The 26,953-nt window shown below is 71.3% G+C and overlaps 5 protein-coding genes across 8 annotated transcripts; 1 reads left to right on the top strand and 4 right to left on the bottom strand.

Annotated features, from left to right (window-relative positions):
* Nucleotides 1–331: 331 nt before the first annotated feature.
* RORC (RAR related orphan receptor C) lies at nucleotides 332–8,726 on the bottom strand. The gene is made up of 10 exons (XM_032204337.1): nucleotides 8,654–8,726; nucleotides 4,140–4,225; nucleotides 3,887–4,028; nucleotides 3,362–3,463; nucleotides 2,641–2,762; nucleotides 2,427–2,559; nucleotides 1,827–1,934; nucleotides 1,637–1,747; nucleotides 1,009–1,118; nucleotides 332–487 (listed from the first exon to the last, which is right to left on the bottom strand). Exons 1-10 carry the CDS (start codon nucleotides 8,724–8,726, stop codon nucleotides 332–334), a joined length of 1,143 nt encoding a protein of 380 aa, XP_032060228.1.
* Nucleotides 8,727–9,688: 962 nt separating this feature from the next.
* LOC116499717 (acyl-coenzyme A thioesterase THEM4-like) lies at nucleotides 9,689–11,776 on the bottom strand. 2 transcript variants are annotated; one of them, XM_032204544.1, is made up of 6 exons: nucleotides 11,571–11,776; nucleotides 10,844–11,003; nucleotides 10,601–10,751; nucleotides 10,240–10,350; nucleotides 10,008–10,132; nucleotides 9,689–9,761 (listed from the first exon to the last, which is right to left on the bottom strand). In XM_032204544.1, the coding sequence occupies exons 1-6, from the start codon at nucleotides 11,643–11,645 to the stop codon at nucleotides 9,703–9,705; spliced, it is 681 nt and encodes a 226-aa protein (XP_032060435.1). In that variant the 5' UTR covers nucleotides 11,646–11,776; the 3' UTR covers nucleotides 9,689–9,702. The 2 variants fall into 2 exon arrangements, with proteins under 2 accessions (XP_032060435.1, XP_032060436.1); XM_032204545.1 differs by having other exon boundaries at nucleotides 10,601–10,748.
* Nucleotides 11,777–12,773: 997 nt separating this feature from the next.
* On the bottom strand, nucleotides 12,774–13,382 carry S100A10 (S100 calcium binding protein A10). Its single transcript, XM_032204487.1, has 2 exons — nucleotides 13,110–13,382; nucleotides 12,774–13,012 (listed from the first exon to the last, which is right to left on the bottom strand). Exons 1-2 carry the CDS (start codon nucleotides 13,239–13,241, stop codon nucleotides 12,851–12,853), a joined length of 294 nt encoding a protein of 97 aa, XP_032060378.1. The 5' UTR covers nucleotides 13,242–13,382; the 3' UTR covers nucleotides 12,774–12,850.
* Nucleotides 13,383–16,441: 3,059 nt separating this feature from the next.
* On the top strand, nucleotides 16,442–23,595 carry DEDD (death effector domain containing). Its single transcript, XM_032204624.1, has 5 exons — nucleotides 16,442–17,123; nucleotides 20,022–20,363; nucleotides 22,412–22,519; nucleotides 22,925–23,071; nucleotides 23,209–23,595. The coding sequence occupies exons 2-5, from the start codon at nucleotides 20,039–20,041 to the stop codon at nucleotides 23,583–23,585; spliced, it is 957 nt and encodes a 318-aa protein (XP_032060515.1). The 5' UTR covers nucleotides 16,442–17,123; nucleotides 20,022–20,038; the 3' UTR covers nucleotides 23,586–23,595.
* A 962-nt stretch (nucleotides 23,596–24,557) lies between these two features.
* Nucleotides 24,558–26,921, bottom strand: NIT1 (nitrilase 1). 3 transcript variants are annotated; one of them, XM_032204625.1, is made up of 7 exons: nucleotides 26,839–26,889; nucleotides 26,208–26,264; nucleotides 25,883–26,122; nucleotides 25,699–25,802; nucleotides 25,483–25,616; nucleotides 25,265–25,390; nucleotides 24,558–25,154 (listed from the first exon to the last, which is right to left on the bottom strand). In XM_032204625.1, coding segments are annotated over exons 1-7 (933 nt in total). In that variant the 5' UTR covers nucleotides 26,841–26,889; the 3' UTR covers nucleotides 24,558–24,884. The 3 variants fall into 3 exon arrangements, with proteins under 3 accessions (XP_032060516.1, XP_032060518.1, XP_032060517.1); XM_032204627.1 differs by lacking the exons at nucleotides 26,208–26,264; nucleotides 26,839–26,889 and adding an exon at nucleotides 26,901–26,921; XM_032204626.1 differs by lacking the exon at nucleotides 26,208–26,264 and having other exon boundaries at nucleotides 26,839–26,861.
* Between the last annotated feature and the right edge of the window lie 32 nt (nucleotides 26,922–26,953).

Below are 26,953 nucleotides of genomic sequence, written 5' to 3'. Positions count from 1 at the left end.
GCCAATCGGGAGGCAGGGGGGCGAGGAAAGGAGGCGGGGCCGCGCACCTGCCTCGGAATGAAGCGGCCAATGGGAAGCGCGCGGGGGCCCCGCCGCAGCCAATGGGAGAGCAGCTGGGGGGGCGAAGGCGCGTGGGCCCGCCCCCAGGGCTAGGGCGGGGCGTGGGGGGGCCCCACGCGTGTCCCCCCCCCCCGGTCCCCCCCGGTGCCCCCCCGGTGCCCCCCCGGTGCCCCCCCCCCACGCGTGACAGACCCCACGGCGCCGCCGTTTCCCCCCCAAATCCTTTATTAGCCCCCGGGGGAGGGGGGTCCCGGGGGGGTCCCGGGGGGGCTCAGCGGGGGCCGGGGGCGTCGGTGTCGGCGGCGAAAAGCTCCCGGTAGAGGGGGGGGAAGGCGGCGGGCAGCGCCCCCGGGTGCAGGCGGCGGAAGGCCTGGAGCTGCTCCACGTGCTGAGAGCACAGCGCACGCAGGCGGCCCGCGGGGGGCAGCTGGGGGGGGCACGAGTGTCACCGGGGGGGGTGGGGGGACACCCGGGGGGTGACCGGGACACGGCACACGTGGACCCCGTGGGAGCCGCTGGGGCTAGGAACGGGGCAGCCCCCTGTGGTCACCCCTATGGCCGGGCACCCCCCATGGCACCCCCCATGTCCCACAGCACCTTCTGACCCCCCCCCATGACACCCCATGTCCCAGGACACCCCCCCATGGCACCCCTCTGACCCCCCCGTGACACCCCCTGTCCCACAGCACTCCCCCATGGCACCCCTCTGCCCCCCCAACACCCCACGGCACCCCCATGGCACCCCCATGGCACCCCTTCAACCCCCCCGACACCCCATGTCCCACCACCACCCCCAACAACCCCCCCCCATGACCCCCCCATACCCCACGGCACCCCCCATGCACCCCACAACACCCCCATGCCCGTGCCCCCCTGTGCCAACTCCAGTGCCCCCCTGGTGACCCCCCGGTGACCCCCCGGCCCCCCCCGCCCCCCCTCCCCACGCACCCTGGCCAGCAGCCCCTCGCGGTGCGTTTGGCGCAGCAGCAGGCGGAAGGCCACCTCCAGGCGCCCCCGCAGCCGCGCCACCTTCGCCTGCTCCTGCAGCCACGGGCGGTCTGCGGACACGGCACCGGCACGTGGGGGCGGGCGGGGGACGGGGGGGGGACGGGGTGAGGATGGGGACGGGATGGGGACAAAGAGGTCTGGGACAGGGACGGCGCTGGTGACAAGGATGGGGACAGGGACAGGATGAGGATGGGGTCGGGGTGGGATGGGGTTAGGGTGGGATGGGCGTGGGGACGGGATGTGGTGGGCAGAGGGATGGGGGTGGAGAGGGACAAGGATGGGGACAGGGACAGGTTTGGGACGGGGATGGGGCTGGTGCCGAGGATGGGGACAGCGCTGGGACCATGATGGGGTGGGACGAGCGCAGCGATGGGGACAACGGGATAGGGACAGGGATGGGGACAGGGAGCCGTGGGATGGGGACAAGACAGGGAACCAGGGTGGGGACCCCACAGGGACCACACTGGGGCCAGAACGCCCACCCCCACCACCCAGCACCCACTTTGGGACAAAAGGGCAGGGATTTGGGCAAAGGCTGGGGGAGGTTTGGGGGGTGGGGGGCCCTCACTGGCATTGACGAGGACGATGGCGCAGAGGAAGGCCACCTCGCTCTCCGAGAGCCGCAGCGCGCACAGGCTCTGCGCGAAGTCGAAGATGGAGCCGACGAGCTCGTGGCAGCCTGGGGGGAGCCCTCGTCAGCGGCCCCCCCGGGGGCACGTGGCACCCCCCCCGCATCCCCCCGGTGTCCCCGTCCCTACCCAGGGACCTGAAGAGCTCGGTGCCCGCGTACTTGCCCTCGAAGAGCACGGTCCGGTTGTCGGGGTTGAAGGCCCGGCACATGCGCACCAGCACCACCTCCATGGCGCCTGGGGACGGGGATGGGGACGGTGGCACCGGGGGGTCCCGAGCCAGGGCCCCGCGGTGCAGTTTGTGGGGGGGATGCCCTTGTGGCAGCAGCCCTTGGGACTGCCACCTCCCCGGGGGACCCTGGGGACTGTCACCTTCAAAAAGGGACCCTTGGGGACACCACCACCCCAGGGGGACCCTTGGGACTGTCACCTCCCAATTGGGACCCATGGGACTGCCACCTCTCCCCTGGGTCCCTTGGGGACACCACCTCCCCAGTGGGACCCTGGTAACCGCCCCCTCCCCAGCGGGGTCCCCGTGGCCCCTGGGTGCTCTCCCCACCACCCCCCTGGGATCAGCGCACCCCACAGCACCCACCGCCACTCCCCGTGCCGGGACCACCCCATCCCTGGGGGACCACCCTGCCCCAGCAGCACCGCGGCAGCCTGCAGGGACCGTGTCACCCATGGGTGCTGGGGGGGGGTCCGGGGGGGTGTCCGTGGGGGCCGTACCGGCCTTGAGGAGGACGATCTGGTCGTTCTGGCACAGCTCCATGAAGCCGCGCAGGCGCTTGGCGAACTCCACCACGTGCTGGATGGCCTCGGTGAGGCGGCCGGCGCAGCGCTCCCACATCTCCTGCATGGGCTGCGGCCCCCCCATTCCGTCACCTCGCGGCTCCCCCCAGCCCCCCACCCAGCACCCAGCGCCCCGGGGGGGGGGTCCCACCTTCCTCTGGTAGGCGCAGATCTCCTCGCGGCTGAAGGTGTCCCAGCGGCGCTGCTGCAGCTCCTCAGCACGCGGCTGCGAGGTCTCGCGGTGCGACCGCAGCACGTCCTGCGCCAGCAGCTCTGCGGGCACCGGGGTGGTGGCAGGGGGGGGGGGCACGGCTGGGGGCAGCCCCCCCATGGGGATCCATGGGGACCCACGGGGCCGGCTGCCCCACCGCCGAGCACCCATGGGTGCTGGCTCCCAGCAGTTTGTGGCACCCAAGGGTGATGGGGCCAGGTCCCACCACCATCGAGCACCCATGGGTGATGGGGACGTGTCCCACCAACTTGTAGCACCCAAGGGTGATGGGCCCAGCTCCCCCAACTTTGTGGCACCCATGGCTGACGGTGCCAGCTCCCACCACCCCCAAGCACCCAAGGGTGCCAGCCCCAGCCCGGCGACTCACCGATCTCCATCCCGGAGCACGTGGGTGACTCCAGGCCGCTGCCGACGTCGGGGCGCGGGCACAGGTCGGGGCCGTCCCTGTCCCTGTCCCTGTCCCCGTCCCCGTCCCCGTCCCGGTCCCGGTCCCGTGCGGCCCCCTCCCGCCGCTCGCCCTCCGCCTCCGTGCCGGGGCTGCAGGCGGCCCTCCCCTCGCAGGACCCGGGGCACCCCGGGGTGCCGGTGGGGGGCAGGGGGTGGCCGCAGCACCCCGGCAGCCCCAGGGCGAAGGCGGCGCCCCCCTGGGCCGCCCGCTCCCGCTGCCGCTGCTCCAGCTGCTGCTGCACCTCGGCGTGCAGCCGGTCCCGCTGCTTCTTGGACATGCGGCCGAACTTGACGGCTGTGGGGACACACGGGGACACGTGGGGACACGTGGGGACACGTGGGGACACGTGGGGACACGTGGGGACACGCGTGGGTGCGTGCCCCCCCATGACCCCCAGCCCCACAGCCCCAGCACCGCGGCTTTCCAGCCCCACGTGTGGGGTCCCTGGAGCCCCGTTGCCTCCAGACCCCCCCTGCCTCCTTCCCCAGGGGGGCAAATGGGTCCTGGTGTCCTCGGGGGGGTCAGGGGGGAGCGGTGCCGGGGGGGCACCCAGCAATAGGGGGGGCACCCAGCAACGGGGGGGACCCTATGATGGGGGGGACCCTATGATGGGGGGCACCCAGCTATATAGGGGTGCACGCAGCGATACGCGGGGGTGTCCCCCTATTGCTGGGGGGGGAGTTCACATTTGGGGGGGGTCTCGGGGGGGTCACCCACCGTCGCGGGACATGCCGAGGCGCAGGCACTTCTGCAGGCGGCAGTGCTGGCAGCGGTTGCGGCTGGCGCGGTCGATGGGGCAGTTCTGCTGCCGGCTGCAGGCGTAGCTCAGGCTGCCCTGCTGGCTGCGCCGGAAAAAGCCCTGCACCGGGGGGCACCGCCACGGGGGGGGGGGGGTCAGCACCACGCCGGGGGGTCACCGCGGTGCCGCCAGCAGCACCCCCGGTGCCCCCCGTGCCCGCAGCGCGCTCACCTTGCAGCCCTCGCAGGTGATGACGCCGTAGTGGATCCCCGAGGATTTGTCCCCGCAGATCTTGCAGGGGATCACCTCGATGTGGGCTGCGGGAGGGAGGCAGCGCGTGGGCGCCCACGGCCCCCCTGGGCTCACGGGGTCCCCATCTGCCACCTATGGGACCACCCCGTGCCACCTGGGCGCCCAAGTGCTCTCCCTGGGGCTCCCGTGTCCCACGGGGAACCACGTGTCCCCAGCAGGCACCCAGGGCATCTATAGGTTCATGGGGCCCCTATGGGATCCCAGGGCCCCTGTGGGATCCCACGGCCCCTACGGGTTCAGCTGCCCCACATAGGTGGCTCGCAGGTCCCACGTAGGCTCCATTGTCCCCAAGGGCCTCACGTGTCCCCACCGGGCTCACGTGTCCCTCGTGGGTCCGCGTGTGTCACCGCGCGGGCTCACGTGGCCGCGGTGGCCATAGGTGCTCCCTGCGGGCTCACGTCTCCCACAGCCTCGCCTCGCCCTGTGGGTTCCCGTGGCCCCACAGGGCTCACGTGGCACTCACGGGTTCCCTCGCTGCCCAGAGGAACGCACGCGGGCCCTATGGGCTCCCACGGTCCCTATATGATCCCACGGTCCCTATAAGCTCTCATGATCCCTATAGGCTCCCTTGGTCCCTATAAGCTCCCACGGACCCCCATTGGCTCCCACAGACCCTCTATAGGCTCCCACGGTCCCTATATGCGTACGTGTCCCTATAGGTGTACGTGTCCCTCGCGGCTCACGTGTCACCCCAGGGCCTCACGTGGCACCCCAGGGCTCCTGCGGCCCCTCTGGCTCTCACAGCCCCCCCCCGGCCTCAGATGTCCCCAAGGGGCTCAGCCCCACCCCACCCCCCACCATGGCCTCCCGGTGCCCCCCGTGTCCCCCCCAGGGTGGGCCCTGCAGGGCGCGGGGGTCCGGGGGGTGCCCGGGGCCGGCGGCTGCCGAAACCACAGCGGCAGCGAGCGCCGGCGAAGCCACAACTGGGACACGGCCCCACCTCGCAGGAAGGCGCCCGCCGCCCGCCACGGCCCCGCTGCGCCCGTGGGGCACCCCACGGAGAGGGGGGACGGGAGGGGGCGACGGGGTGGGGGGCACACGGGGATGGGGACGCTCAGGGATGGGGACACTGGGGTTGGGGGACACCGGGGTGGGCGATGGGGACACCCAAGAATGGGGACCCCCAGGGATGGGGACACCGGGGTGGGGGACACCAGAGCCACCAGGGGTGGGGGCGCCGGGGACAGGGGCTGCCCCAGGGACCACAGATGGGGGACACTGGGCTGGGGGTGCTGGGGGGCACCAGAGGCTCAGCCCTGGTGACACCAGAGCCAAGGGGACACTGCGAGGGGGACGGGGGGAGGGGACACGACCCCAGGCCCAGGGGGTGCCCCAGACCCCGCCAGCCCCCAGTGCAGGCACCAGGAGCGCGGCTCGTTAACGAGGCCTCGTTAGCAGCACCCGCAGCCCCAAAGCCCGGTGAGGGCGATGGGGACGGCTCCAGTCCCCCAGAGCCACCGGCTCGTCACCCACGTGTCTGCTCCTCACACCTTGCACACGCGTGTGCACACTCAAGGAGAGCCGGGCACACCTGGGCACACCCCTGCAAGCTGCTGCACGCTCGTGCGCTTGTGCAAGCTCACACACGGCCGTGCCCGCACACACACACACACACACACACACACACACAAAGTGCTCGCACATGTCACACACACTTGCACACGCTGCTACCCGCACACACACACACACACACACACACACACTTGTGCACGCTTGCACGCGCCGGAACACGCCCGCCAAGACTCGTGCACGCTCCTGGGCGCCGGTGCACGCACGCACACGCACACCTCTTCCTCCCGGGGCCAAAGCCGCTTCGTCGGCTTTTTCCACCCGACCCAGTTTTGGGGCCGGGGGGGGGGGGGGGGGAAGGCCGCCCTCGCATCCGGGGCTGGGCACCGGGACCCCCGCGGCGGCGGCGGCCGGAGGGGCCCCGGGAATTCGGGGCTTTGACTCAGCCGGGCCCGGCGCCCGCATTACTCAACGGTGCCGGCGGCTGCCAGGAAGCGCCGTTTCGGTGCCGCTCCTGCCGGGAACTGCCGGCGAGAGGTCGCCGAGGTCTCGCCCGGCCGCCCACCCCCCAGCACCTGCCCGCACCCGCTGCTCCCACGGCGCCGGCTGCTCCCGGCACCCCTGGGTGCTCCCTGGCACCCTGGGGACCCACCGGCACCGCCAGCGCTGCAGGGACCCTACAGGACCCGTGAGCCCCACGGGGACCTGCTGGCATCCACCGGTGCCACTGGCACCCACCGAACCCTGCGGGGACCCAGGGGCACCCATGGGCCCCGTGGGGGACCTGGTGGCCCCGTGGGGGATCCGGTGGCCCTGTGGGCACCCGCTGGTGGCCTTCAGCCCCCCAGGCACCAACCAGCACCCAACAGTCACCCGTTAGTCCCTTGGGGACTTGCTGGCTCCCAGTGAGCCCCACCAGCACCCAGTGAGCCACACGAGCTTCCAGTAAGCCCCAGCAGCACCCAGTGAGCCCCAACAGCACCCAGGGAGCCCTACTGGCACCCAGTGGGCCCCACCAGCTCCCAGTAAGCCCCACCAGCTCCCAGTGAGCTCCACCAGCATCCACTGGCACCAACCAGCCCCATGGGGACCCACTGGTCCCTGTGGGCACCCAGTGACCCTGCGATGCGGGGGGTACCTCGGGGCCGGGCTCCCACCCCCCAACAGCGCAGCGCAGCCCAACACGTCACGGCAAAACACGCCGTGCCACGGGCCAACACGCCACGGCACAGGCCAGCGCGTCACGGCACGGGCCAAGACACCGTGACGCAGCGGGAAGTGGCTCGGGCGAGGACCCGGAGCCCCGGGACCCCCCGGGCTTCCACCGCGGCACCCCCGGGACCCCCGCGCCCTCCCCTCCGGCGGGGGTCCTGCCACCCGCTGGGCGGTGACTCAGCGGTGGCGGCCGGGTCCCCTCCGCCCCGGGCCAGACGCGGGGGTGGCACCGGCGGCGGCGGCAGAGAAAACCCCGGCGTGGGGCCGCTGGTGGGGCCGCGGGGCCCCCATGGGTTCGTGGGGCCCCCCTTGGGGACGCGGAGTCGGGGCAGCTGCACCCTCGGCGTCCCCGGTGCCGACGGAGCGGGGACCGGGGGGTGGCCGGGGGGCGGTGGCGGGGCCGGGGGGGGCGGCAGCGGGGCCGGGGGGGTGGTGGTGGTGGCTTTGCGCCCGTGCGGGGCTGCGGCTGCTGCCCGGAGCCACCTGCGTGTCCCCGGCCCCGTCCCCGTCACCTGCACCAGCCCCGTGCACCTGCCGGCACCGACCACATCTAACGCGCGTGTGCCCGGCCCCACAGGTGCGGGGGGCACCCATGGGTGCTGGCGGTGCTGGGGCGCGCGGCGCCGCCGCCGCAGGGAGGGGAGGGGGCTGCCGGTGGCCGCCACACGGCTGGGACACGCGGCGACACGCGTGCACCCCCCGACATGCGTGCACACGCTGCTTAGGTGTGTGCAGGGACACGCTGCGGTGTGCACACGCAGCAGCACACATGCACATGTGGCAACACGGCAGCACACGCGTGTGCACAGCCAAAGTGTGCCCCGGAGCACGCTGTGGGGGTGTGATTGTGCCGACACGCTCGTGTGAGCTGCACAACCCGTGTGATGGCAGCACCCGGGGTGCACGGGGCACTGCTGGCTCACAGCGCTCTTGTGCTTGCACAAGCATGTGCACACTCCTGTGCACGCTGCCATGCATCTGTGCACACACACGTGTGCTCACACACGCACACGCCTGCCTGCACACTGCCCCTGCACACATCCATGTTCCCGTGGGGCACACTCACCGTGCACACCCCCAAAATGCTTCCTCCTGCTTGCACGAGCACCTCGCTGTGCCCACACGCGTGCACACACACACGCACACCCCCCGTGTGCCCACACCCAGCTTTGCCCCCAGACTCTGTAGGGCTGCGTGCACACGCGTTCCCTCTCCTGTTCCTCCACACTTGCACACGCACAGAGCTGCCCCAACACGCTTGCACACGCGTGCCCACAGCCATCAGCGTGCACATCACAAGCCCACCCTCTTGCACACACCCCACACCCCTTTGCACGCTCTTTGCTCCACCAGCTTGCACACGCACACCCTCCACAGTCCTCCACAGCCGCACACGCATGCACTCCCCGTGCATTGCACACTCACACACTCACACTCACACACTCACTCGTGCAGGCTCCTCCAGCTTGCACGCACACACCGCTGCTCCCCAAGCACCCACCTCTTGCACACACTTGCACACCCCCCTCCTTGCACACCGCAGCACCCACCCTGCTGCTCCCACCTGCACGCACAGCTCTGTGCACGCACACGCGTGTGCTCACCCCACCCTGCTTCCCACGCGTGCACCCCCTCTCTGACTCCCTTGCACGCCCGCAGCCCCCGGCCCGCCCGCGCCCCCCGCCCGCAGCCCCCCGCGCGGGCCCTACCTCGCATGGCGGCGGCGGCGGCGCGGGCGGCGCGGTGCCGGGCGTTATAAGGGCGCCGGGGCCCCCCCGGCATCCTGCCCCCCCCCCCCGGCATCCTGCCCCCCCCGGCCCCACGCACTGGAAATTTCCGACTTTCCACGGCGCCGCGGGGGGGAAACTGAGGCACGGGGGGGAGGGGGCGCGGCTGGCCCCAACCCCCCCCACCCCGCGACCGCTCCGACCCCGACGCGCCACGGGGGGGGGGCGGCCGCGGCCACGCGCGATCCACGGGACACCCCCCCACGGGGCTCGCGGCTGCAGTGGGGTGCCGAGACCCCCGGCCGCGGGGGGGAGGCGTCGGGACCCCCCCTCCCCGCCGGGCTGCGGGGGGGGGCGCCCGTGGGACCTGCGCATCCCCGGGGCGCCCACGCGTGGGGGGTGCCCGTGGGGCCCCCGCCGGGTCCCCGATGTGCGAGGGGGGCGCGGGGCTCACCCGTGGGGGGGCCGCGGGGCGCCACGAGGGGGGCGGGGGGGGGGGGCGGCCACGCGTGTCCGTGTCCGGGGGTCCACGGGGGGCGCCCGGCCCCGCCCACTCCCATCGTAACCACGCCCACTCCGTATAGCCCCGCCCACCCATACATAACCACGCCTACCCCCTCCAGGCCCCGCCCCGTGTCCCTGACCCCGCCCACATCCTCAGGCCACGCCCACCGCACCACCTCCCCCGGGCACTGCCCCTGCCCCGCCCACAGCCCCCGGGTGGGGGGGACACGGGGGGGGGGGGACAGGGACAGGGGATGGGGGCCACAAAATGGAGCTGGGGACAGGGGAAGGGGGCACAGGGTCAGGCTCAGGCTCAGGGTCAGGGCCAGGGTCAGGCCCCGCGGTGCCGCCCCACAGCGCGATGCCCCCGAACCCCACAAAAGCACCAGGAGCCGAGGCCGTTGTTTGTTGGCTGCCAGCGCTCTGATCCGGGGGCTGCCACCAGCAGCGGGGGGGGACACACGGGGGACACGGGGACACCCCTGCCCCCCCCCCCATCCCACCCCTCCACCGGTGGGGCCACGGCGTCACCGGGTGCTGCAGGCGGGCCGGGGGGACTTGGTGGTGTCCAGTTGGATGAAGAGCCCTGCGGGAGAGAGGGGGGGTGGCAGGGCGGGGGGGGCACCGGGCCCAACCGTCCCCCACCCTTACAGTGTGTGGTGGTGGCAGTGGGTGGCAATGGGGGGGGTGGCAGCAGGGCACCGGCACCCCCCCTGTGCGCCACCCGGCATCACCCTGAGACGGGTCCCAAGGGTGCGGGGGGGCTCTGCAGGGAGGCTTTGGGGCTGGGGGTGTCGGTGTCCCCGTCCCCCCGGTGCCCCCCCGCCCTCACCAGTGGCCTTGGCGTGCAGCGTGTCCCCCGCGGCGCCGCGCACCTCGCAGGACAAGAAGAGCTTGCGGCCCTCGCGCCTGTCCACGCGGCCGTCCACCAGCACCACGGAGCCCAGCGGCACGGGGCTGCGGGCACAGCGCGGGGTCACGGCACGGGGGGGGGGGGACACACACGGGGGGACACCCCCACACACGCACACCCCCCGTCACCGCGTCCCCGGGGTGCCACTCACGCCAGGAAGTCGATGCTGAGCTGGGCCGTCATCACCACCCCCGCGGCGTCCAGGGCGCACGTCCCCAGCGTGGTGTCGATGATGCTGGCGATGGCACCGCCGTGCGTGAAGCTGCGGGGATGGGGGCGAGGTCGGGACGGGAGGGGACAGGAGGGGACGGGAGGGGATGGGAGGGGATGGGACAGGATGGGATGGGACAGGACAGGAGGGGACAGGAGGGGACAGGAGGTGATGGGATGGGATGGGATGGGATGGAACAGAATGGGATAGAATGGGATGGGATGGGATGGGGCAGGAAGGGACAGAATGGGACAGGAGAGGCCAGGAGGGGACATGTGGCGCTGGCACCGGCGGCACCTACCCGGGGTGCCCCTCGAGGTATGGCCCCAGCTGGCAGAGGCAGAGCACGCGGCCGCCGGCGCTGTGCAGGAAGGTGACGTACTCGAAGCCAGCGCCCTCGGTGTCCAAATTGCGCAGGAACAGCCGCGTCCCCGTGCCCTGCCCCACCGCCACTGGGGACACGGGGACGCGGGGACGGTGAGGACGGGGACCCGGGGGCGCCCTCCCCTGCCCCCCCCGCCGCCCCTCCCCGTCCGGGCGTCACCTGGGAAGTGGTCGACGACGTTGCGGTAGGAGGGGACGCGGCGCCAGGAGCCGTCGGCGGTGCCGCGCAGGAGGCGCTCGTGGTGCTCCCGCATCGCCACGCTCCAGCTCCCGTTGGGCACCGCCAGGTCCTGAGGGGACGCACGCCCCGAGCAGCGCGCCTGGGGGACAGGGACAGGGGGACAGGGACAGGGGGACATGGGGAGAGGGACAGGGGGACACAAGGATATAGGGACACGGGGCACAGGGACATGGGGATATGTGGCCATGGGGACACAGGGACAGGGGGACACGCAGGGGGGGGAGTGGTGGTGACAGCGGGGTCAGCACTGGGGACACTCCAGCTCTGGGGAGCAAGGGGACTTCGGGGTGCGTCCCCAGCGGGACATCCCCTCTGTCCCCGTGTCCCCACCCCGCATGCCCCGGTTGCTGCCCCTTGTCCCCACCCCATGCCCCATGTCCCTATGACATGACCCCGTGTCCCCACCCCGTGTTCCACACCCCACGTCCCCACACGTCCCTACACGTCCCCATGTCCCCACCCCACGTCCCCACCCCATGGACCTGTGCTCCCCATCCCATGTCCCCGTGTCACGTACCCATGGCACCACCCCGTGTCCCCACACGTCCCTACATCTCCCCACCCCCTGTCCCCATGACCCCATGACCCCACCCATGACCCCATGACCCCATGACCCCCCACCCCCCGGTCCCCGTCCCCCACTCACGGTTCCCGCGCCCCGGGGCCGTCCCCGTGCCCGCAGCGCCCCGGCCACGACCCCGCGGCCCCGCCACAGCCACATGGCGCCGGCGCTGACGTCACGGCCGCTGAGGGAGACCCGGCGCTGACGTCACAGGGCCGCGGCGGTGACGTCAGCCCGGCTCGGCGGAGCTCCCGGCGGCTCGGGGGTCAAAGGTCAGCGCGGCGCCCGGTGCCCCCTGACCCCGTGACCTTCAGCGCCCCCCGCCCCGCCCCCACCCGCGGCTCCCGCGGCGCCGCGCGACCTCCGGACACGGCGCCCGCCCGGCCCCGCCCCCCGCGCCATCTACATCACAGGGAGGGGGCGTGGCCAGCGGGAGGGGGCGTGGCCAGCGGGAGGGGCGGGGCCTCGGCCGCTTCCGTAGTGCCCGCGCGCCCCCGCCCCGCCCTGGGGGCGCCTGGGGGGGCTCCGGGGGACCCCGGGGGGGTCCCTGGGGGGTCCCCGGGGTCCTCCCGCCCCCACCCAGCCCCCCAGGGACCCCCCCCGGGGGCCGGCGCTGCCCCACAGCTCCCCGGGGTGCCCCGCACGGCTCCGTGCTGCCCCCAAGGGGCCCCGCTCGGCTCCAGCCGCCCTACGCGGCCCCTACCGAGCCCCACAGCGCCCCACAGAGCCCCAGGGCTACCAGGGCAGCCCCAGAGAGGCCCCACAGACCCCACACAGCCCCGTGCAGCTCCTCTGGGCCCCACGCAGCCCCTATGTGGTCCCACACGGCCCCTATGTGAAACCCTACAGCCCCTATGAGATCCCCCACAGCCCCCATACGGTCCCCCACAGCCCCCGTACATCCTCGTGCTGCTCTCAGCAGCACCACAGCCACCCTACACAGCCCCACAGACACCTGCACAGCCCCACACACCCCTCACAGCCCCACACACCCCTGTATGGCCCCTACAGGTGACCCGTACAGCCCCGTACAGAGCTCCACGGCACTCCCAGCCCTGTGTGGGCCCTATAGACCCCCCCCCACCCCCGTCCAACCTCCATAGGTCCTCTCTAAAGCCCTGTACGGCCCCTGAAGCCTCCACCCCACCCCTCTGGTTTACTACGGGCCCTACAGACCCCCCCACCCCCCCACCGCCCCATTAGGACCTCACACAGCCCCGTAGGCGAGACGGGGACATGAAGGAACCGGGGACCCCGGGAGGACCCCACAGAGGGAGGCAGCCGCGGTGTCATACAAAACAGCTTTATTGGGGGCCGGCGGGGGCCGGGGCGGTGCCGGGGGGGGGCACCTGGGGGGGGGGGCTTCACTTCCTGCCCTTCTGCTTCATGTGCACCACGAAGTAGTCGTTGCAGGCGATGGTGAGCCCGGCCACCAGCGAGAAGAAGCTCTGGAAGCCCACCTTGCCGTCACGGCACTGGTCCAGGTCCTTCATGATCTTGTCCAGTGCCATGGGGTCGCGCTGGTTCTGCAGGGGGGGGGGCACAGCCGGGTCACGGCCCTGTCCCCCCCCAGATTTATTTTCAACCCCCCCCCTAGGATTTATTTTTTCCCCCCCCTCTCACCTCCAAGAAGCCAGGGAACTCCTTCTCCATCAGCACCCGCAGGTCCTCCTTGCTCAGGTGGTTTTTGTCCCCCGCGTACTTGTGGAAGGTGAACATCAGCGTCTCCATGGCCTGCTCCATCTGGGACGGCATGGCTGCGGGGGGGGCTCCGGGGGGGCTCCTGGGGGGCTCCTGGGGGTTCTGGGGGGGGGGCACAGCAGCGCTCAGCGCACACCCGGAGCTTTCCACCCGGGTGACTCAGCTCCGGGCAGCGGCCGCAGGGTGGGGCCCGGGGGTGGGGGGGGGTGGAGAATGGGGGTGGGGGGGGGCGTGCTGCGGGTGTCCCCCCCCCTCGTCCATTTCCCCCCCCCCCGTTATAGGGCACCCTGGGGAACCCCGGCGTCATGGGCTGGCTGAGTCACGGGGGCGTTTCGGTGCCTCCTCCCTGGGTGGTGCTCAGCCCCCCCCCCCCCCCCTTGGATTCCCCACATCTGGGGGGGGGACACACCCCATGCAGCACCCCCCCCCCTGCGGTTTTGGGAAGGGAAGCAGAGATTGGAGATTTGGGGGGATGTGAGCGGGTTCTGGGGTGCCCCCAACCACCGCCGTGACCCCCCCCCAGTCCCAGCTCAGCTGCAGGGGACCCCCTGGTGCTGTGGGGGGGGGGGGCATGGGGGGGGTCCCGGCTTGGTTTTGGGGACCCCCCCGCGGTTTGCGGCGTGGCCCAGGAGCTGCCCGCCACCGGAACAGGAACCAGCCCAGCCCTCGGGGAAAAACGGGGGGGGGGGGCACCCTCTGCACCGCAGGACCCCCCCCAGGGCCCCCCCAGCCCAGGCTGAACCCCCCCGGGGGCAGCAGCGCTGCGGGGGGGCTGCGGCCTCTTGGGGAGAGGGAGGGGGACACCCCCCAGGGCCCCCCCAAACTTTATGGGATATTGGGGGGAGTGCCCATGGGGGGGGGGAGGAGAGGGAAACCCCTTCTAAAGGGGGGGCAGGATTGGGCTCCCATTGAATGGGGGGGGCAAAATCGGGTCCCCCCCGATGGGAAGGGCAGAATGGGGGGGTTCCTCTAGGAAAGGGGGGGTCCTCTAGGAACAGGGGGTCCTCTAGGAAATGGGGGGGTCCTCTAGGAAACGGGGGGGTCCCTCTACGAACGGGGGGGGTCCGGATTGGGGGCTCCCTCCAAGAAAGGGGGGATCCTCTAGGAAAAGGGGGGGGTCAGGACTGGGGGTCCTCTAAGAAACGGGGGGGGGGTTCTAATAAAAGGGGGGGGGGGCAGCATTGGGGGCAACACCGCCCCACCCGGGGGCTCCCCCCCAAAATGAGGGGTGCGGGACCGGCCCCCCCATAGAGCGGGGTGCAGGACCCGGGGGGGGGGGTGGAAGATTTTGGGGGTGTCCCTCGGGACGGGGGGGGGGGGGACCGGGACCGGGACCCGGCCGGTACTCACCGGGCGGCGCGGAGCGGGGCAGTGGCGGGGAGCGGCGCCGCCCGGGATAGGCACGGAGGGGGCGGGACGGCCCCGGGGGGGGGTCCGGGTGGGGGGGGGGCAGGGCCTCGGGGTGGGGGGGGGCTGAGTCAGCCGCGACCCGCCCGGCCCGGGCCCGGCCCTGCCTGGCACCACCCTGGCCTTGGTGCCCCCCCCCCCCAAAAAAAAAAAAAAAAGCGCCCCCGACCCCCCCCAAAAGCGCCCCCGACCCCCCCAAAAAGTGCCCCCGACCCCCCCCAAGAGTGCCCCAGACCCCCCCCATTCTGTCCGTCCATCTGCCCCCCCCCCAATCCGTCCTGCCCCCCTCCCCTCCTGCCCCCCCCACCGGGTACAGGGACCCCCCCCGGGGCCACCCTGTCTGAGCGCACCTCGGCACGGTGGGGGGGGCTGGGGGGGGGATTAGCGGGCGCAATTAGCGCTAATTAGCGGCCCCGGGGCAGCAGCGGGCGCGTGGCGGGGCACGGGGCCAGCGGCCGCCCCCGCAGCGCCCCGGGGAGCTCCCGGTGCTGGGGCGGGGAGGGCACGGGGGGGGCACGGGGGGGTTATTTGGGGGGGGGGAGGGCATGGGGACCCCCCCCGGGGCCCTGCGGACCCCAGGGGATAAATGGGGGGGGGGTCCCGGGGGGTGCAATGGGCAGGGCAGGCGGGGCCCCCCCGCACCCATGGGTGCTGGCGGCCTCCCCTGGCACGGGGGGAAGGGGGGGGCCTGGGCTCGGGTCCCTCTCGCTGGGGGGGGCTCCTCCAGGACCCCCCCTCCCCAAAATGCCCCCCCCATGTGCCCCTCCCCACCTTCAGCTCCCCCCCTCACCCCACCCATACCCCCAGGGCCGGAATTCCCCAGCCCCCCCCCAGTTTCTCGCCCCCTCACGTAACCCCCGGGCCCCCCCCGTCACCCCAAGGCCCCCCCCAAACACGGGACCCCCCCCCCAGCCCCCCGCCGCCCTCCCGGCGCTCTGCCCGCACTCAAGATGGCGGCGCCCCCCCGTGGCCCGCAATGGGCACGAAGCCGCCCGGCGAACCCCGCCCGCCCGCTCCCAAGATGGCGGCGGCGGCGCGCGCCCAACCGGGCGGGCGGGCCGCCGCCTTGCCAGCCTGCCCACACCCAACATGGCGGCCGCGCCGCAACGCTCCGGAAGGGTGCTGAAGCCGGCGGCCCCCTCCCCGGAAGTCCCCGCCCTCCTGCCCTTATCCAACATGGCTCCTCTCCCCCCAGCTTTCCCAACGGGCGTGAAGCCGGCGAGGTGCGCGGGGCCCGGATGTGGGCGGGGCCTCGAGGGGGGGCGGAGCCGGATGTGGCGTCGCGCCGCGAGAGCCGCCCGCGAGCGGGGAGCGGAGCGGACGGAGCCAACATGGCGGCGCCGAGCCTGGCCCGGCCCTGACGGGAGGCGGCGGCGGCGGCGCCTGGGCCCGGGCAGCGGCGGCGGCAGCGGCCCGGGGGGAGCGCAGCGGGGCCGAGCGGGCGGGCATGGCGGCGGCGGCGGCCTAAGGCGAGCCGCGGCGGCGCCTGCGGTGAGGGCCCGGCCCGGCGGCAGGCGGCGGCGGCGGCGCCTGACAGGCCCCGGCCCGGCCCGGTCCGCGAGGCCTCGGGTGTGGAGGCCGCGGGGGGGCCCCGGGGGGGCCGCAGCGCTCAGCCCGCGGGGCCGCCCCCCCCCCCCTCGGAGCTCCCCGGTCTCGGTGCCATCCCTGCACCCCCCCCCCCCCACCGCCAGGCCGTGGTTCCGGGGTTCCCCCCCCGCCGGTTCCCGAGCGGGGCCCGGGGAGGCTGCGGGGAGCCCCCGGGGTGGGGCCGAGGCCTCGGGGGCGGCTGCGGTAAAAGGGGGGGAGCGGGGCCGGGGCTGAGCGGGGCCGAGAGACCCCTCGGTGCCCGGCTGGGGCCCTGCCGGGGGGGAGCGAGCCCCGGGGAGCCGAGGAGCGAGGCCGGGCACGGAGCTGAGACCCTGAGGGAGGGGAAGGGATGGGCTGAGGGCTGCCCCGGCCCGCTGCAGGAGCCCTGTGCCCGGTGCCGTGACCTGGGGCAGCGCCTGGGGGTGCGGTAGGGACCGAGCAGGGTTTTGGGGTGCTCTGAGCGCCCACCCCGCGCTTGGGAGCCGCTGGGAGAAGGGAGCGGGGTCACCCCGAACGGCCGGGGGCTGGGAACGGAGCGGCCCAGGGAGCCCGAGGCTGGGCCTGGACTTTCCTCCTCTTCCTCCTCCCCCCCCCGTGTCCGTAAGTTATTTCAGGGTGAAGTAGGGAAAAAAAAAAAAAAAAGAGAGAGAGAGAAGGTTTGGGCGTCAGAGTTGTGGGAAGGAAACGCCAACAAAAGGACTCGCGGGGGGCTGCTGGCAAGTCCACCAGCTCGAGCAGCGAACGCCGAGGCCTGGCGCTGGAAGTTTGGCTCCCCCGGCAGCGGAGCCGCCCCGAGCCCCCCGGGGGGAGCCGAGGTGCCGGTGGCGGGCGCTTTGCTTAAAGAGCCGAGGAGAAAAAGGGGACAGAGGCCTGCCCAGAGCTCCTGCTTGGCTGCTGCGCCCCGCTCGGATACAGGCGAGGCCCGCGGAGCTGCTCCTGCAGGTTGGTGCCGCTCCCCCCCCGGCTGTGCCCTGCCCTGCCCCTTGCTTGTAGAAGGCGCCCACCGGGCTGGGGGGGGCTTGGGGGGGGCTGGGGTGCCGGGCTGGGGGGCTGTGGGGGCTGTGTTGCGGTTGGGAGCCACGTTGGGGTTGGCCCCAAGTGGAGGTTTGGGGGCTGTGGCCAAGGGGCAGCACCCAGGGGTGGCCCCGAGCTTGGGGGGGGGCTGCTGCCCGTGGGGGGGGGCTGTCTGCGGGGGGGGGACCCTGAGAAGGGGCCGGGTGCGATCCTGGGTGCCTCGAGGTGGTGACACTGTCGGTGTCGTGGTCCCTGCCTGTGCCTTGGTGGCCGTGGTTGGAGCTCTGAGTGCCCTGGGGCTGCCTTCCCTGAAGGGGGGTGGAGGGGCAGGGGGGGGGGACAAAAAAAAAAAGGTGAATTTTTGGTGAATTTTCTGGTTCTTTCCACGCGGGCCTGGTTTCGGTTCTGCCCGCTGCTGGCACAGGACACGTCGCTTGTGGCACCCGCTGGGGACCCGCCGCCCACCCCAGACTTTGCCCCTGTGTTCGGTGCCCTCGGTGCCCCCCCCCGGGGATTTTCCCCCCTCCCGTTCCAGGCCCGTTCCTGCTCCGTTTCAGCTCCTCACCCCCCCCGGGGGGGCTGTGGCCCCTGGCCCTGCCCTGAAGGGCCCTGTGGTGGGAGCTGGGGCTGCTGCAGGGCTCCTGCCATCACCCGGGGGGGGGGCAGGGATTAGAAGGGGGGGGTGAGCGAGGAGCTGAGCGCTCAATCCCTCGATCCCTCCCCCAGCTCGGCCCTCGGGGCCGTGGCTGCCGGCACTATTTTTACCCCCGCTGCCGGGAGCTTCAGGAGCTGCCCTGGGGAGGGCTGGGGCAGCTCAGCCCGCGTCCCCCTGGGCAGCCCGGGGGGGTTTTTTGGGGCTGGGACACGTCCTCTCGGCCCTCGTGGCTGGGGGGGGGGCTCTCGGGGTCCCTCCCGTGACGGGTGGGCACGGGGCCGGTGCCCCCGGTGCTGCCCCAGGGGCAAAGTGCTGCGGGGGAAAGGCCAAAAGTCCTCGGGGGGGGGCAGCCGCGGGCTCCTCGCGTTGCTTCTCCTCCTCTTTTGCCCTCTGCCCTTCCTAATGACCCGCCCCGGCCTGCCCTGTCCCTGCTGGGGCCGTGCCCCCCCCGTCACCCTCCCGATTTGGGGCCATTCGCTGCCCCCAGCCCCTGGTGGTGCTCCCGTGGGGGCTCCCCCCGTGGTGCTGGGGCCCAGGCGCCCCACGGAGAGGAGCGGGGCCGGAGCCGGGTCCCTGCCGTGCACTCTGCACCCCAGCAGCTCGTTTTTCCTGTTCACCCCAAATTATTTTAATGATCCCCACGCGTTTGCTGCGTCTCCTCCCGCCCGAGCGCCGCGCTGCCTGAGCTGGGACCGGGCAGGGGCAGCGGCCCCGGGGCCAGCAGACCCCCTGCTTGCGGCCCCTCTGTGTCTGCGGCCGCTCCTCGGGGGGATTTGTTCATTTCTTGAGGATTTGGGATTTTTCTGAGGTCTGTGCGTGGTGATCCTCGGGGATTGAAGCGGGAGGGGAGCTGTGAGCACAGCGGGGCCTTGGCCGAGCAGTGACCGCAGGAATCCCCCGCTCGCAGCCAAACCCGGCAGCCTCCCTCCCGTGGGTTTGGGTGGGAGCTGCCCCCCGGGACCTGGCGGCTCCCCCCACCCCAAAACGAGCTCAGTCCCTTCGGGCTCAGCCCTGGAAGGAAACATTCGGCTGGGCCCCGGGCGGTGCTCAGTGACCGGGGGATGCTCTGCCTACCTCCGTGCCCCCCTATCCCAGGGAGCCGGCGGCCCCGAGGATTTGGGGGGGATTTATAGGATTTACAGGCGGCCTTGCGACACACCACAGCACCCGTTGGTGCTCCAACATCATTATTTTTTAAAAAAACCCACAGCTACCAGCAGAACAGCCCCAGCAGAGCAGGAGCATGGTGTGGGGTTGTGGGGGCGCTGCCCGGTGCCCCCCGTCCCGGTGTGGGGGTGCTGGGGGAGGTTTTCCCGTTCTGTTGCTGCTGCTCCCCGGGACACGGCGGAATCCCCTCGGCACCGGGCATCCCCGGAGCCCTGGGTGCTGCTCCCCCCCCCCGCCGCGGGGCTGTTGGTGCTGAGGCAGCTCCAGGTGCCCAAACCCTGCTCCGAAAGCGGCCGAGGGGCGCTGGGGGGGGGCTGTACCGGGAGCTGCCCCCCCCCGAGGCCGTGGCTCTGCTGGGGTCGTTGCACAAGTGGCACCGCACGCGCCTTGTTCCAGCTCTTTGGGTTTCACAGCAGGAATCAGCCCCTCCAACCCCCCCCCAGCACCCCGCTGCTCCCCAAACAGGGCCCGGGGGGCTCCCCAGGAGCACGGGGGGGGCCCCTGGTGGGAGGGGGAGGCTCGGTGCTTCCCCCGTTGCTGTTTGGGGAGCTGCAGCCGCACGCAGCGGGGGGAGCAGGGCCCGTGGCCGTGGGTGCAGCCCCGGCACCGAGCGGGGGGAGTTGTGCAGGGAGGACGGTGAGAATTGCACCAAATCCCACTTTTTTCACCCTTTTCCTGAGTTTAACCAACTCGGGAGGGTTTGTGACTGTCTGCGCTGCTCCTGGGCGCTGAGCAGGCTGAGCCTCTGCTGCCTGGGTCTGGTTTCTAACACTCGGTGCTGAGCTGGGGAGGGGGCGTCAGGGAGCAGGGGGGGGGGGCACACAGGTCGGTCGCCCCCAGTTGAGCGGTGGCACGGGGACGCTGGGGGGGGTGCAGGCACGGGGTGGGGGGAGCCGAGGGTGGGATTTCTGTGCTGAAAATGGGATTTCTGTGCCAAGGGTGGGATTTCTGTGCGGGCAGGGGCTGGATTCAAGCCCCGTGCCCCCCCCTTTTTTGTCCCGCAGGGCCGGGCACGGCGAGGATGGCCGCCTTCAAGCGCAGCCGGGCGCAGGCCTGGCCGGAGGAGCGGGGCGACCGCGAGCACGGGCTGTACAGCCTGCACCGCATGTTCGACATCGTGGGCACGCACCTGACCCACCGCGACGTGCGCGTGCTGTCCTTCCTCTTCGTGGACGTCATCGACGACTACGAGCGGGGGATGATCCGCAGCGGCCGGGACTTCTTGCTGGCGCTGGAGCGGCAGGGCCGCTGCGACGAGACCAACTTCCGACAGGTGCTGCAGCTCCTGCGCATCATCACCCGCCACGACCTGCTGCCCTACGTCACCCTCAAGCGCCGACGGGCCGGTGAGTGCCCCCCTGGTGTGCCCGACCCCCCCCCCGGGGGCTGCAACCCCAAATTTGCCTCCTGGGAGTGGCGTCCTCGCAGCACTCCGCGTCCTGCTCCCTGTCCTGCTCCCTGTTTTCCCCCTGCTCGGTGCCGTTTCTTCTGGGCCTGGCTCAGGGATCCCAGCAGTGATTCTGTGTCTGACCAAATCTGGGTGGATTTGGTGCGTTTTGGGCCCTTGTTAAGCTTCTGGGTGGATGAGCCGACCTCATTCCCCCGCCGGCTCAGCCCTGGGCCTTTTTTGGGGCCGAAACCTCAATTTGAGGAACCTCGCCCAGGTTGACCGGGGCCGGAGGAGCCGAGGAGAGCTCGCTGGTGGCAGGGGTGTGTAAGGAGCCGCTTCAGCAGGATTCTGCCTCCAGAATTTGCATTTTTCTTTGTAAACGAGGATAATTGTGCTTTCTTGGCACTTCTGGGCTGCTGAGGCTCCCCGGTTTCTGCTCGTGCCGTGGGCAGCCGCGGTGCCAGCGCTTGGGGAAGCGGGGAGAGTGCGAGTAGAGGCAGGTTTTGGGGCGAGAGGCAGCGGGGGCTCGTGGCTGGGTGCAGGACCCATCGTGCTGGGGCTGAACAACCCCGGCAGGGGGTGAAACCCCGACCGAGGAGACTCGAAAACGACCCGTGCTCCGGCTGCGGGGGTTTGGGGAAGTTTCCACCCAAACGGAGCCGTTTTGGGACACCACTGCGGTCAGGCACTGCATCCCCGGGTTCGTGCAGGGCTCGGGGCACAAATGCTCGTGCTACAGCGCTTGTTGTGTGCTTTTTGGGGAGCTTTCTGCTCGTTTAGAGCAAAACCTCAAAGCACGGGGGGGGGTTTGCTGCTCTCAGCTGCACGCAGCAGAGCCGGAGGTCAGCGCTGGGCGCGCTGCCACGGCCGAGGGAGGCGACGCTCCGAGCACACAGGGCTCTGTTCTGGTGCCTGTCCAGCCCCGTCTGGATGGGAACGGGTTAATTAAACACAAAAACAGCATTTCTGAGAGCCTTGGGGACAGAGCCTTCATGAGGCTTAAGCCTCATGTAAGCCTTCATGAGGCTTACAGCATGCGGCGCTTTGCATTAAAAAGAGGCCAGATTGGTTAAAGGAAGCCTCCTTGTGGATGGGGCTCTGCCACCCCCCTGCAGCCCCTCACTGGGCATGGCTCTGAGCCTGCTCCTCCTGCACAGCTCCAAAAAGAGCAAAATCAGCCCCGGGTTAGTGCGGGGGGAAGGCAGGGAGCGGTGTGTGGGGAGTTCTGTGGGGCAGGAGGGATCAGAGGGTCACCGAACACCCTCACGGGGACTGGGACTGGCTCCCGAGGAGCACCCAAAAACCAGACCGCGTGTCCCCGCGGTGCTGTGGCAGTGGGGATGGGCAGCCCAGAGCCGGCCCTGCTGTCGGGAGCACCCCCCTGGGATGGAAATGCCTCAAAAAAGCCCCTCGAGGCCCTGGCTGCGCGCACCTCCCACCCGCACGGGGTTCAGGGCTCACCCTGGGGCTGTGCAGGTCCCGACACCTGGCACCGGCTGCCACGGCTCAGTGACACCGAGCTCGTCTCGAGTCCTGTCGGACGTTGGGTCCTGCACGGGGGGCTTGGCCGGGGCCCCCCGGGGCTTTGGGTACTCGTCCGGGGCCGCTCCCCGTGGCCGTGCTGCTGGGGCTCACGGTGCTGCGCCGAGCCGGGCACTGCGAGTAGCCATGGTAACGTGCGAGTGGCCTTTCCCACACAGCTCTGCCTGTTGTTGGTTTTTTTTTTTGTTGTTTTTTGAGTTCTTGGCTCTAAAATGGAGCTTTTCCGAGGGGACGGCCGAGCCGTGGCCGTTCCCGGTGCGTGGTGCCGCTGGGGAGCACCGGGGCTGGGGGGCTGGGTGCCCTCGGTGGCAGAAAGCACTACCTTTAAGAGACTTTGGGCTTTATTTTTAAACAAAATACCTGCAAACGGAGCGCTGCGCCTTCTAAGCATGATCTGTGTGCTGGGGGGGGGGCCCTGCTGTGTCGTCCCCCCCCCAACACGAGGTCTCTCCCCTCCCGCAGTGTGTCCGGACCTGGTGGACAAGTACCTGGAGGAGACATCCATCCGCTACGTGACGCCCCGGGCGCACAGCGACGCGGAGCACGGCCTCGGCCACCCCCACAAATCAGGTGAGCGCCCCCCCGGGGGGGATTTGGGGATTTGGAGCTCACGGCAGCCCCCGCTCTGGTTGCGGGTTCCCCGATTTCCCCGTTAACGGGGAGCGCGCTCTGCCCGGCAGCAGCCACCGCACAAATTACTAACGATTAATTAACCCGTGGCTGCTGCCTGCCCGTCCCAGCAGTGCACAGAGGGGCTGCATCCCGCCACGCAGGAGCCCCCACCCCAAAGGAACCAGGGCTTTGTGCAGCACACGAGCAGCGTTATCCCAGGGGAAACCACCCCTGCCGTGTGCCCTGCCCTGGGGTTGTGTTAAAGCTTCGGGTGTGTGAGGAGAGTCTCGGGGGGCCTGGGAGGTGCTGGTGGGGAGGGCGGGGGTCCCGGGCACAGCCCTGAGCCGCCCCCTCCCCGTGCAGTGCCTCCCCACCACCCCGTGGTCTGCTGCTCCTCGGCGGGGCCGCAGATCTGCACCAAGAGGCCCGGCCGCGGCAGGGCCCCCCTCAGCAGCCAGCGCAAGCGGAGGAAGTCGGCGACGCCGGACCCGAAGGAGAAGCAGACCTGTGGTAAGGGTTGGGGGGCGGCTGGGAGGGCTGCCGGCCCCACGCCGGGGCTGGGGGGCGCACGGGGAGGGGGGGCAGCGCCTCTCCCCCTGCCCCCGGGAGCACGGGGCCGGCGCGCTGAGTGTCCCCGCTGCCCGCAGACATCCGCCTGCGAGTCCGAGCCGAGTACTGCCAGCACGAGACGGCGCTTCAGGGCAACGTCTTCTCCAACAAGCAGGACCCCCTGGAGCGCCAGTTCGAGCGCTTCAACCAGGCCAACACCATCCTCAAGTCCCGGGACCTGGGCTCCATCATCTGTGACATAAAGTTCTCAGAGCTCACCTACCTCGACGCGTTCTGGCGCGACTACATCAACGGCTCGTTGCTGGAGGCCCTCAAGGGCGTCTTCATCACGGACTCGCTCAAGCAAGCCGTGGGCCACGAAGCCATCAAACTGCTGGTCAATGTGGACGAGGAGGACTACGAGGTCGGGCGCCAGAAACTCCTGAGGAACTTGATGCTGCAGACGGCCCCCTGACGCCCGGCGGCTGGTGGGATCCGAGCTTTTCTTCTCTTATTTTTTGTTTTTCTAAAAGAAAAGGAAAAAAAAGAGCATTTACTCCCCTGCTGGACTCCTGCCTGCGTGGGTGCGGCCGCGGGGCCCGGCGCGCTGCGAGGAGCCGGGCCGGAGCCGGGGGGAGCGGCCGGAGGCTTACGTGTTCTCACCCCTTTCCTGTCCTGTCACCTTCTCTCTTGCTTTGTTTCCTTTTTCTCTTTTATTTTGTATCCATTAAAAGAAAAAAAAAAAGGCAAAAACCCTGCCTGGGGCGCGTCAGTGTCAGGGCGGGCGAGCTGCAAGCGCGGGGGCTCGGAACGGGAGGGCTGGGGCCGGGGGGCTTCGTCCCCGGGGGCCTGGCAGTGGGCTCTGCGTGGGGCTGGCTGGTGCCAGGTGGGCAGAATCTGGCCCATTTCTCCCCAAAATGCCGCCCCACCGCCTCCCCCGTGGGTTTCTCAGGAGTCGAGCCCCCCCTCGCCCAGGCTGCCCCAGGACCATGTGTGCCTTCGCGCCCCCTCCTGCCAGGGCCAGGGGGAGGACCAGCACCGAGGGATGCGCCGGACCCCTGCCTGTTCCCCTTCCACCTCTCCTGTGGGCAACTGGGACAAACTGGGCCAAACTGGGCTGCGGGGGGGCCGGCCCTGTCTGTTGCTGGCAGCAGGCAGCGCGCTCTGCCCGCATGTGTTGGCGCGCGGCCGGCAGCGTGCTGGCCTTTGGCCGCGTCCAGGCACCGCCGCCTGCTGCCGGGGGGGTCCCGGGGGAGATTTTTTCCAGCTCCACCCTAATTTTGTGGTTTTTCTCCCCAGCCCTGCTCGGCTGTAGGCTGCTCTCCCCCTGCCCCCCGGCAGCGCGGGCTGGGTGTGATCCCAGCCGGGGTGGGGGGCTCGTGGTTCTCCCCCCGTCACCATTGTGCCCCGCCCCCCACTGCTTACGGACGATTCTGGCACACCTTGGTGTAATTTCTGTGATTTCTGTATTTTTTAAACCTCTCTCTAACAGTCAGATGCCCTGTGTAGCTTTCGGTTCTCTTGAAATAAACATCTACCGCAGCGCCTGCCTCCTTCCTTCCCCCACTGCTCCCCCCCGTGCTGCGGGGGCTTGGGGGGGCTCCAAAAAGCGGGGAGCACCCCCTGGCTGCGGCACGGGGGGGGTCCTGCACAGCACGGGGTGAGCCCTGAGTGCGTGTTCCTGCCCCAGCTGCTGCCTTTTGGGGCAAAAACGGCCCGAAACGGAGCAGATCCAGCCCGGCTCTGGTTCCGGGGTGGTGCCGGGGGGGGGGTCTCAGGGTGCTGCAGGCAGCCCCACGGTGCCGTAGAGGTCCGGGCGCCGGTGCTCCTGCACCGGGATCTCTCGGCGGACGCGCTGCAGGTACTCGAGGTCGATCTCGGCATAGCACAGCCCCGGCCCCTCGCCGCGCTGCGCCACCACCGTGCCCCAGGGGTCCACCACCAGCGAGTGGCCGTAGGAGGCGCGGCCCTCGTGGTTCCTGCCCGTCTGCGCCGCCGCCACCACGTAGCACTGGCTCTCGATGGCCCGCGCCCGCAGCAGCACCTGGGGGGGGAAGGCAGGACGAGGAGCCACGGCTGTGCCAACCGCCCCTGAGGCTGAAACTTCCCCCCTCAAGGGGCTTTTTAAGATCCCCCCCCCCGGGCAGAGCTCACCTCCCAGTGCGCAGAGCCCGTGGTGACGGTGAAGGCTGAGGGGTAGGTGAGGATCTCGGCCCCGGCTCGCCGCAGCGCCAGCGAGATCTCGGGGAAGCGCAGGTCGTAGCAAATGGAGAGCCCGAGCTGGGGGACGGGAGCGGGACCGGGACACAATTTAGGGACGGCAGTGGGAGGGGGGGGGGGAGCCCCCGGGGGTGTCCCCGGCCGCCCCGTACCTTCCCGGCCGGCGTGCTGACCGGGGGCACGATCTCGGTGCCGCGGTTGGTGAAGCCGCTCTCCTTCATGCTGACGCGCCCCTCCAGCTCCACGTCACACAGGTGGGTCTTCCTGTAGGCGGCCGCCACGCGGCCTGGGGGCGAGGAGGCACAAAATTGGAGGGGGGGGGACACACACACAGCCGGCAGGGCCAGGCCCCAGGGGCTGTCTCTCACCCGTGGGGTCCAGCAGCACGTGGCAGTTGTAGATGCGCTGCGTGGCCGCCCAGTCCTGCCCGCGCTCGTGGAAGCCGCCCAGGGACAGCCACACGCCACAGTCCCTGCGGGGACACCCCCGGTGTCACCCCCGTGGCCACCGGGGCATCACCAGGGGGTGCCGGGGGGGGGGGTCCCTCCCTACCTGGCCAGCCGCGCGTAGCGCCCCATCAGGTCCCCATCCAGGCCCTCGGCCAGGCTGAGCGTCTGCGCCGGGTCGCGGCCGATGTAGTCGAAGCCCTCGGGGAGGAAGACGAGGCAGGCGCCGCGCCGAGCCGCCTCCCGCACCAGCGCGGAGCAGGCGGCAAAATTCGGCTCCTTGTCGGGCGTGGAGGTGACCTGGCCCACGGCCACCAGCGGCTTCGGCCCCGCCATGGCGCAGCGGCTGCGGCACGGCCGGGTCAGCCACCGACACTGCCACCGCCACGGGGACCCCTCGGTCACCCCCCCCCTCCCAGTAACCGGGGTACCTGGGCTGGGGTCTGCAGAGGCTGCGGGGCCGGGGGAGCCGGGGCACCGCTCTCAGCCTGGGGGGCACCCAGGGGTGTGTGTGGGGGGGTGTTGGGACCCCACTGGGGCTGAGGGGGTGGCACCGGCCCCCCCGTGTGCGGGCCTGGCTCCAGCTCCCCCCCCCAAACTGCCCCCACGAGGCCGCCCCCAGAGGTTCCCGATGGCCCCAAATTGCCCCAAATCCTCTCGGGCAGCTCCAGTTGGCCTCCAGCTCCCCCCAGTAATCCCCAGTTTCCCCCAGGACCCCACAATTTCCCCCAGGACCCCCCCCCATTACCCCCAAGTTACCCCATTTGCCCCCACGAGTCCCCAGTTACCCCCAGGACAGCCCAGCTGCCCCCAGGACCCCCCCAATTGCCCCCAGGATCCCCCCTACTGCCCCCACGACCCCTGATTTGCCCCAAGGACCCCCCAGATGCCCCCACGACCCCCCCAATTACCCCCAAGACCCCCCAGGTCCCCTCAATTACCCCCCAGGACCTCGCCAATTACCCCCAAGGCCCCCCAGTTACCCCCAGGACCCCCCAGTTGCCCCCAGTCCCCCCCAGTTGCCCCCAGCCCCCCCATTTGCCCCGTCCCCCCGTCCCGTACATTCCCCACCGGCGGCACCGCCCCGGAGCCCGCGGCCAAAGTCCCCCCCGCGCTGCCCTCACCCAAGATGGCGCCGGCGCCGCCTCCCCCCGCGGCGCCGCTGCCCTCAGCCAAG

Source organism: Aythya fuligula, chromosome 28, assembly GCF_009819795.1.
Source record: "Aythya fuligula isolate bAytFul2 chromosome 28, bAytFul2.pri, whole genome shotgun sequence".
In the NCBI taxonomy this organism is placed as follows: domain Eukaryota; kingdom Metazoa; phylum Chordata; class Aves; order Anseriformes; family Anatidae; genus Aythya; species Aythya fuligula.
This window is presented reverse-complemented; position numbering and strand designations above follow the sequence as displayed.